General features: G+C 33.6%; 1 protein-coding gene across 1 annotated transcript; it reads left to right on the top strand.

The window, feature by feature from the left end:
* Positions 1–7992: 7992 nt before the first annotated feature.
* On the top strand, positions 7993–9868 carry LOC125216450 (homeobox-leucine zipper protein ATHB-6-like). Its single transcript, XM_048118160.1, has 3 exons — positions 7993–8507; positions 8773–9116; positions 9219–9868. Exons 1-3 carry the CDS (start codon positions 8447–8449, stop codon positions 9570–9572), a joined length of 759 nt encoding a protein of 252 aa, XP_047974117.1. The 5' UTR covers positions 7993–8446; the 3' UTR covers positions 9573–9868.
* Positions 9869–10394: the final 526 nt, after the last annotated feature.

The following is a 10394-nucleotide window of genomic DNA, read 5'->3' on the forward strand; positions in this document are numbered from 1 at the left end:
TACTTTCTTTTATTGAAATTATACATTATATACAAATTATAAATAAATAAGTACAATAAATAATAAACTTTTAATACGTAGGAGTATGTTTTTTTCCCAAAATATTCCATTTACATACGTAAGTTACATAATATCTTTGATAACGAGTTTAAAATTGTAGTTCTGAACTAAATGTCACTACAAAAAAACGCAGTTTATTTTCGTTTACATGTAAACAAAATATATTTTTAAACACAACGATATTACATTTCATTCACTTATTGTTTTTACAATACTTTTTTCCAATATCAGCAAAAAAATCAACGTTATATTGTGCTCAATATATTCTTTTAAGGCAAAATGTCAAAAAAATCATGAAGTTTGATGAAACATTGTATGCTCCACAACTTAGAAAATTAGTCAAAATAAAATTATGAAATTTGGATTTTCTCAATTATCTCATTGTAAATATTTTTGGTGAAATTGTATATGATATCGGAGCTGAAAAATCATACATGGACATCACTCCAATTAATTAAATAATATTGTCAATCCATAAAGTAAATGGCATCGTTTTATTGAAATTGATAACAATTTACTACATATAGACAACCTCAATTTTTAACCATTGAATAGTTGAGGGTTTAAATCCAAACTTATGACAGTCTGAAATTTGACTAAACTTAATACGAGTAATTTATTTAATAATTTACCTTATTCCTTATCAGTTAAACTCTAGTGCGGATTGATAATTACTCATTGGTGATTGGCGTATATGATTTAATTTGAATTTTAATGGCGTGTAAGTGTATCGTTTATATATTGCTCGTTTTGAATGCAAACTGGTAGTATATTTATGCCACATTTTAAATTATACAACTTGCATAATATTCATTTTATATAAAATCGATGGATGTATAAAATAAGAAATGTCTCAATATTCTGAATTATTTTCTTATATTTTACATATAGTCCAAACAAAATAAGGTACTTATTTTTTATAACCAAAAGGTCCCCAACTACTTAAGTGGTGAGTAAAATTTCACATTTTCGAAGTCACACGACAGAAGACCAAAACAAGCAAAAAAGAAAAGAACTGAGCGACAACCAACAACTAGGCATGCTTGGTATGATAGAATGAAATGACATTCCTACCTTCATTCTATTCCTTTGCTTGGTAAATTTTTTTCCTTAGGAATGGTCATTCCATTCCACATGGGAATACCCATTCCATCCATTTAGCTAAGGAATGGTCATTCCATTCCATTTCATTTTCTTTCTTTTTATTTTAAAATTTAACAAAATTATATAAATATTATTTAATATTATATTTAAATTTAATATCATCTCAATTTTAGCATAAATTAAAATTTTAAAATTTTTAATAATTGAAAAAAACACACACACACACACACAAACACGTAGCAACTCACACAAACACACACACAACAACTCACACAAACACACACACACACAAAAACACAAAAACACATAGCAATACACTCACACACAGCAACACACAAAAACACACACACAGCAACACACAAATACATACATACACCCAAAAACACACACACACACACACACACACACACAAGCACACACAGCACACCAAAAATCACACGCACACACAACAATACACACAGCAACACACAAAAACATACATACAGCCAAAAACACACACACACACAAGCACACACAGCACACCAAAAAACACACGCACACACGACAACACACACCACACATACACACTCATTTACTTGTATAATTCAACTTAATATGATCCAAAATATTTGACAAAAATATTTTTAAATAAATATATTTTTTTTATAGAATCAACATATTAATTATTCATATTTCATTTCATTCCATTCTTATATTATTCGTAGTTACCAAGCTTAGGAATGAAATCAATCAAGGAATAACAATTCCATTCCATTTGTAAACCTTACCTTCACCAAGCACAAGAATGGAATGGAATTGTCATTCCATTCCCATCTTCATTCCATTCTCATCTTCATTCCATTCCCTCCTTATTCCATTCCATCATACCAAGCATGGCCTAGATATCTCGACCGGCGACGAAGTATAAAATGATAAATGGATTTAATTGATCTATTTTTCATATATACCTTAACATCTCATTAAACCTTGAAGCAAATGCACACACCAAGACTAGCTAGTTGTGTTCCTAATTTTGTTTACCCACGTTTTAATTAATATAAAGATATTTAGACAAACATATGAAATTGAAAAGCCAGATGCAATCAACCTGCATTAATGATTAATAATAAGTCAAAATATATCACTCCATGTTTCAAAGGTTTGCTCGTGCGGCCTTCATAATAAAATTTATAAATTTCACAAATTAAAGCAAGTGTTGAAAAAATGGGTTGTGTTAAATGTCGTGACATGACCTAAAGGTTGTAGGACCCCATTTGTATAATTTATTAATTTCAGAGTATAGAAAAGCTGTCAGAAAATTGTGAAAAATGGGTGATAAGCACAAGCTTGTAGTAGTTACTATTAATTGTATAATTGGACAAAACACCTATCATCGAATATGAAACACTTGACTTGTTCAACTCTTTGTGTTTGTACAATTTAGTGTTGGTTGGGTTTTGGTCAAACTTCGATTATATTAATATGTAATCAAGAGAACTATGTTATTGGACACAATATTTCCTCTCCATCTAATAAGTTTAGGGTTCAAGACATCTAAAGATAAATGAGGATTATTATTAATCCTCTTTAATTAAAAAAAAAAGGTAACCATATTATTTTACCATTCTCTCATCATATTGTATTTCAAGATATAAATAATTGATTACATACATAACATATTTAGAGTATGTATGAGCTACAAAGAGATGTTGAAAAGTTTGTTTGGAAGTCATGTGTTTGTGGAAAATAAGCAAACCTCCACATGCCTTACCTTTTTATGTGGGGTTTCTGTGGAAAGTAGAAACAATGGTACAACTCTTTTGTTGGTATCTCTCACTACATGTGTACACATTAATTTTCAAAAGTGCAACATCTACTTCTTTCATTTGTACCATTACATGCATAACTTGGATAAATATATATTTATAATTCTCTGTTAATATGTGTTTTCTGCATTCTCATGTAAAATATAATCAGTCTTTGTGTAAAAGTGCTAGGACCAAAGTAAATAAAGAGGAAAACATTAGGATACACTGGATGTCATTGTTGAAGCAAAAAGGAAGTATAAAAGATTTTGAAACTTCACATGGGACTTGGATTCCCCACTTTTGTTTGACTTTTGACTAATACGAAAAAACAGTCTAGCAAAGAATTAGTCATAACCAATAATGATATCTTGGATCTAATTCGTGTAATGACCTACAAATAATTAGCCTCGACGAACAAAAATTTGGAGTAAACGTCTGACAAAAAACTAGCAGTAACCAATGAGAATGTTCGCCTTATAGGAGTCGTGTCGATTGCAGTCTCTCTAATGGCTCACACTTTGCTAATGTAATACCTCCAATTAAACCACTTCAAATGAACATAGGGTTATCTCGTTAAGTTGAATGAAGTTTCAATTGACTAATCTCTAGTAATTAGTAATCCAATTATTTCAATCAATGTCCTAACACCCACATACATAAATTCGCATCTCTTTACAAGCTAGTGGTGGTGGAACCCAACATTCTCACCTTATTAACATACACCATTTAATTTGTGTGAGTCATACTTGACATTTTAATGTCTCATCTTCAAAAGTCTTTTTAACTTGAAACTAATACGTGACCAAACTTTTAGAAGCATATTCTATAATTGCTTACAACTTGTTATGATAAAGTAGTGACTCTCTCTAAATGTACGAGAATTAGTAAGTAGGAGTACTAGCAAACACATTGGATGAATAAATATCTTCAATAGTACATACGTCAATAGGGATATAAGTAAATCAATATCAGTCCACACGTGCAACATTATGAACTTGTTAAAGTTCCTATAAAAAATAAATAAAGTATAATAAAGAGTTGATCAGTCTTGGTCATTGCAACCCCTTCCTTTAATTAGTCTTAATTATATTCTATAAGCACTTGAAAACACAATCTATCTCCTATAAAGAACTCACATTTTTATCATTTTTCTTAATAAAAATCTCAATTTAGTTTTTATGAATATAACTTATATTCCATTCACTCTCATTTTTTATACAAGGCTTAAAAGTCATAAACAACTCTTCGTAAATACTGAGGGGCCACTCTAGTAAAAAAATCAAAAGCGTAAAAAGCAAAAAATAAAGTAAAACACGATATAAATCGAAGAAAACAATAAGCACAAAAACTCACAAGCAAACCAATACAATCCAAAGGTACATCTTCTATGTGTATAGAAAGGGAAACATGGGCATGAAGTCCCGCTCAGCTCGATGTCTTAATCACCAATCAAACCTCTAATAAGCCATCTGTCATCGGCTGCACTAAGATAGGAAAGTTTGAGCACTAAATTTCTATCCTTTAACGAAAACCCAAATAAATCTTTTCTTCGCAAGATCTTACTTAGACTCATATCCATGAAAGATCATTTTGTTGCTAATATATACTCTATAATGACCACGAAATGACGTCAAACATAGATGTCAACAGTTTCTTATTAAAGTCGCGGAGATGAAGCCCATCCACGAGAGAAAGCATGTCGTCGATTTGTTAGAAACGTTTCGTCGCCCCAACAATTTACTAATGTATTAACTATTTATACTTACATTCTATTATAACTATCACAAAAATAAGATTCATATTCTACCCTACTATTCCACTAAAGTAAAATGAAGTTATACAACTAGTAACAAATTCAATGAATATAACAATAATGTAGAAAGCAATGTTGTGAAAAATAGGGGTTGATTGCAAGAATTTTCAAAAGGTTGATAGATTGTAGGTTGGGTCCTACATCTAGGGATGATTGAAATTATGATGATGAATGAGCAGTCCACAGCTAAATCCCACTTGCACATTTGGAACTTCATATCACAAGGTTTTGGAATTCCAAAAATGCATACCTATCCACACTCACATTCAGATGCACAAAATCATAGGTGAAGCTACATTCATTTTTCTCATGTACAATCTTAAATTTAAGAATATTTTAGATTTCTCAGAAAATGTTAAATACTACACTGAATAACAAGTGGCTGGAAATGTACACTAAAGATTGTGCAGAGAAATGATGAATATTCCTTCCCCTTGCACAAAAAATATGCATCATCAATCAACCAAAAGGTTTTTGATTGGGAATTTCTCCCCTTTTATTCTTGAAAAATGTGTTTTTGCTTTTTGGGTGAAAAATGAGAAAATGGGATGTCAGTTCATATTTCACTTTGTCTTTCTGAATTTTAAAATCAATTTTTGGTACTATTGAAAATCCAAATTAATTAAAAATCACCCAACTTCCAAAATGTTTACATCTATTGCTTCAAATTTTTGTTATGATGAAACTAATATTTACAAGTAGTGAACTCCTTCACTTCTAAAACTTAGTGAAAATATTAAGAATTGAATAAATGATTGTGAAAAAGTAAAATTCCCACTTAGGTTAGATGAAAGTAAAAAGGACTGCAGCCTATTTCAGCAAAGTTATTGCTTTCCTTGATTGGCTAAAAAGGTTATTTCTGAGCTATGGCAAACCAAGAATCTGTAACTTTTAGTTTTGTCACTTTGTTAATGTAATGTAGCATGAACATGGTAATTTAAATAACTATTCCAATAGATAAAAGCTTCGATATTTTTCATTTTCCATGTAATGATTGATTTATGTGCTAATTAATTGGTGAATGGAATGTATATTTATTTGTAATTACAGATCAACAAATTACTAAAATACCTCCACATTTTTATTGCAAAATTTGGATCATCTTTTATTCAAAAGGTAAGGAAGGTAAAAGATCGACATTTACCCAATGTAGCCATCAAAATCAATTGATAAATGAATGGCAACGCACAAATGATAAAATAAAAATGCCTAATAGGTAAATAAATAACATCAAAGGTTATATTTTACCTCAATTTCTTGGAAGAATTCATGGACCATCGTAATAGCTATAGCAAATTGTGCGGGCACAATAATAATACCAAACTCTCAAGACATGGTAAAGAAACTCTTAACATGAGTGTGAGCACGACACGCCTAGATAGAAACATGATGGCAACACAATTTAATTTGTATTGATATACATGAATTGATCATGATTCGGTAAGATATAAGCTCAATCTCACTTGACATTGTAGCAATGTCAAATGTACATTCTTAAAGTTTAAAAACAAATACAGAAATAAACTAACTAGTAATTCCTAGTAAACAAAAGATTAATAATTTTGGATGCTTCGTTTTGATAATGATCTTTTTGTTTGGAGGTAGCCAACCCCTTTTGAACTTGTTTGTTTGGTTGCGCTTTGATTATGTTTATTCATGTTGTATATTTTACTATCTTTCTAAGTCTATTTTGTTTGTACCAGACTCTGTACTCCTTTGTTCATTTGCATCTTCCAACTGGTGATTTGAATCTTTCATTTTATTTTAAAAGTAAACTAAGAATTAAAATACTTAATATTCCATTCGACCTATCCTATCTAATATGAAACATTTCTTGGTCATCACAAAATTTTATAAGTTACTCCCTCCGTCCACGAATAAGAGTTCCGTTTTTCCATTTTAGCACATTCGCAGATAAGAGTTCCGGTTAACTTTTACCTTAAATGGTAATAGGATCACACCTTCCACTAACTCATTCTACTCACATTTCATTTAAAACTAATATATTCAAGTGGGACTTCTATTCCACTAACTTTTTTCCACCCACTTTTCTTAACATTTCTTAAAATCTGTGCTGCCCATGAATGAGACTTCTAATGGCGGACGGATGGAGTATTGATTAATATATTTAATTGAAGAGAAATTGTAAATGTAATTATTAAAATGAAAATTAACGAAGATGTATATTTTAATTTAACAATAATTGAATATACACTTGAAAAGTGAAAAGTGAAAATGATAAATAAAAATGTGTCATCTAAGATAGACTAAAAAGAAAAACATGTCATTTTAGTTACTCTTTCCGTCACTGAAAATTTATCACCTATTTGCTTTTTCCTCCGTCACTAAAAACTTGTCACATTCCACTTTTATCATTTTTGGCAGTGGATCTCACATTCCACTAACTCATTTTCACTTTCATTATTATGATAAAACTAATATATAAAAGTATGACTTACAATATCACTAACTTTTTCAACTTTCTATTACATTTTGTATAATTAGGGCGGAGGGAGTATTATATACTCCCTTCGTCTCACAAATATTGTGTCACTTTGATCGGGCACTTGTTTTAAGAAATGTAAAGAAAAGTAAGTTGAAAAAATTAGTGGCACATAGATTCTACTTTTATATATTAGTTTTATAATAAAATGTGAGTATGAACGAATTAGTGGAATATAAAGTCCACTATCAAAAATGGTAAAAAAATGAAATGTGACAAATTTTGTTCGATGGAGGAAAATGGAAAAATAGAACAATCTTTATGGGATGGAGAGAGTATATGGCCTTAATATTAATGATAACAATTACACGAACCGTTACACGCAATCAAAGTTAAAGTTTGTAGAGATTAACCTTAAAAAAACTGAATGGTATGGGAATTTATTTTATTACGACTAATAATTAATTGGTTATCCTCAAAACAAAAAAATAGATAAAAATGCAGAAAAACCAATTTCCGAATTATACGGTGTTGTTTCCTGCGCCGACCACACGGTGGTTGCACCCATGATCCGCTGACGCCACCCAAATCTCCACTCGGCTCGGCTCGGCTCAATCCCAGCCGCGGAGCCGATCCCTGTCCACTTCTCTGATAGTTGCATTTGCCTTGAATTTGGGGTTCATTTCATTTGCTGACAAATAAAAATCCCAATGCATCTAACCCTGGTTGCATCTCAACCACACATCCAACCCTAGTTAGTTTTATTTAAACACTCTGAAAATTGTGAATAGCCAGCTGGGCAGTGACACAGTCTACTGATCCACACCCCCCATATTTTTCTTTCCTATTCTTCAACTGATTGAGTAATCATGTGGAGAAACATGGTAGAGAGCAAGCATTTGCTTATTACTTGTGGGTTTGTGTAAAAAAAAGGTTTCCGTTTTCTTGGGCTTTGGGTTGGTTTCATGGGTGCAGAAGTAGAGGAAAAGGAGAGAGATGGAGTTTTGATGACAGGGAAAAAGCTGCACAGTTGCAATTATATCACATGCATACAAAACTGTGCTTCTTGGGATTGTTGTCTTTCATGGGAGTTTGTTTGCCATTTCTTGTAATTCCCAACTCAAAAAACACACACTTCCTTTCACTCCTTTAAAGCTGGTGGTTTTACAAGAGAGATCTGAGAAATAGACTAGTATTAGTGTTAAGTTAACAACTGTGTGTGAGTTTTGATAATCAAGAATGAAGAGACTCAGTGATGATTCATTGGGTGGCTTGATGTCCATCTGTCCCAACACTACAGGTGAGAAAAGGAGAATAAATTTATTCCACTTTTTTTTAATTAACTGTGTGTTTATGGGATCAAATTATCACAAAAAGTCCATGTTTTCTTGTCCCTATGATTATGATATGATTCTGATTTCAATTTATGCCAATTCTAGTAATGTTTATGCTCCCCTGTTTTCAACCAACAAATCAATCCATCTATGTGTCTAGCTCTAGTGTTTGTTGCTATAATTTCTAACACTTTATTATCGTGTTGGTGTGGTATTATCGTGTTGTTTTAGATATGTACGACGCGAGGGAGTTCGAGTCGATGCTGGAGGGACTGGAGGAGGAGGCGGGGCCTGCGGCGGCGGCGGAGAAGAAGCGGAGGCTGAGCGTGGATCAGGTGAAGGCGTTGGAGAAGAATTTCGAGGTGGAGAATAAGCTGGAGCCGGAGAGGAAGGTGAAGCTGGCGCAGGAGCTAGGGCTGCAGCCGCGCCAGGTGGCGGTGTGGTTCCAGAACCGCCGCGCGCGCTGGAAGACGAAGCAGCTCGAGAGAGACTACGGCGGCCTCAAAGCCAGCTACGACAGCCTCAAGCTCAATTTCGAGCGGATCCAACACGACAACGAATCGCTACTCAAAGAGGTTCGAATTCCGATTCATCCTCTTCTCAATTACACGAATTGATCTCGATCTCGATCGGTGAAAACTGAGCTTCAATTTTTGAATTTGTGTTGAATTGAGCAGATCCGCGAGCTGAAATCGAAGCTCGGAGAAGACGATGCGGCGGAGGCGAAGCCGGAAATCGAGATCTGCGCGGCGGAGGCGGAGGATCGGGATCTGGACGGCGGCAGGAAGGAGGAGGAGGAGGCGAGGTGGCCGAGCTCCGGCGATTTGAAGGACGGATCGTCGGATAGCGATTCGAGCGCGATCGTGAACGAGGAGAACAACGGATCGTGGATGATGAAGACGGAGGCGGCGCCACAGCTGGTGAAAATCGAGGAGTACAACTTCTTCGGGGAGGAATCGTGCAGCACCTTGTTTTCCGACGATCAAGCGCCGTCGCTGCAGTGGTACTGCAATGAACAGTGGGATCGGTGATCGGGAAATCGTGTACAGTGAGATTTGGGGTAAAAAATGGTGTTGATTGGGATGAAGAGAGAGAATAAGGGTGGGTGAGGTTTCAGAGTTTCACGTGGGGAAGAAGGGAGAGAAAGGGAGGGTGAAAAACAGAGGATATATTGCAGTTGAAAAGGAGTGAACTGATTTTAACTGTGCTGTAAATTGTAGTAACTCCTTTTTTACTGTGGCCAGAACTGCTACTGCGTACAAATTTTTCACCGGGGATAAAAATTACTTTCACTGCTGTTAATTATAAATTATCTTTTCATCTTCTATTACTAATCACATCATACAGTAGAAAGCAAGAAGAAGAAATTCCACATGGACAAATAAACGCTAAATAAATGTCCTAAACTGCAACAATCGATGGTTTTTTGGAGAATTTAAATGTACGTCAGTCAGGTCAGCAACAAAGTTCAAAAGTGATGATGATTGGCCAATTTACTAGTCTCGGTGTTGACTATGGTTTCGATTTCAGTGTCTCATGGTTTGGGTTTGGCGTTGTATTTGTGTCATGACAACACATATGATCGTGTGGCTAACTACGTTGGTGTTGTGTGCGGATCGTGTTCAGATTTTAATATATATGGCCAAGTTCGTGTTTATGTTGAGGATTATGCCGTATTCAGATTTAGTCTTAACGAATTGAGTGATTATTAGATCGGTCTTGTAATAATTCAACTAGCACGTTTTGTCAGTCTTAAATTAATAGTGCAAAGTATTAAATCAATAGTTTTCTTTTAACTAAATCTTGAAAATAATTTAACGGTGATAATTTAATCCTACTCTAAATTAATAGTA

Source organism: Salvia hispanica, chromosome 3, assembly GCF_023119035.1.
Source record: "Salvia hispanica cultivar TCC Black 2014 chromosome 3, UniMelb_Shisp_WGS_1.0, whole genome shotgun sequence".
NCBI lineage: Eukaryota > Viridiplantae > Streptophyta > Magnoliopsida > Lamiales > Lamiaceae > Salvia > Salvia hispanica.

What these genes read in the sequence shown, in the direction of transcription:
- LOC125216450 (XM_048118160.1), top strand. Translation starts at nt 8,447, where the DNA reads ATGAAGAGACTCAGTGATGATTCATTGGGTGGCTTGATGTCCATCTGT. An exon ending in CATCTGTCCCAACACTACAG is followed by an intron (nt 8,508 to 8,772) that starts GTGAGAAAAGGA and finishes GTGTTGTTTTAG; the next exon opens with ATATGTACGACGCGAGGGAG. An exon ending in ACGAATCGCTACTCAAAGAG is followed by an intron (nt 9,117 to 9,218) that starts GTTCGAATTCCG and finishes TGAATTGAGCAG; the next exon opens with ATCCGCGAGCTGAAATCGAA.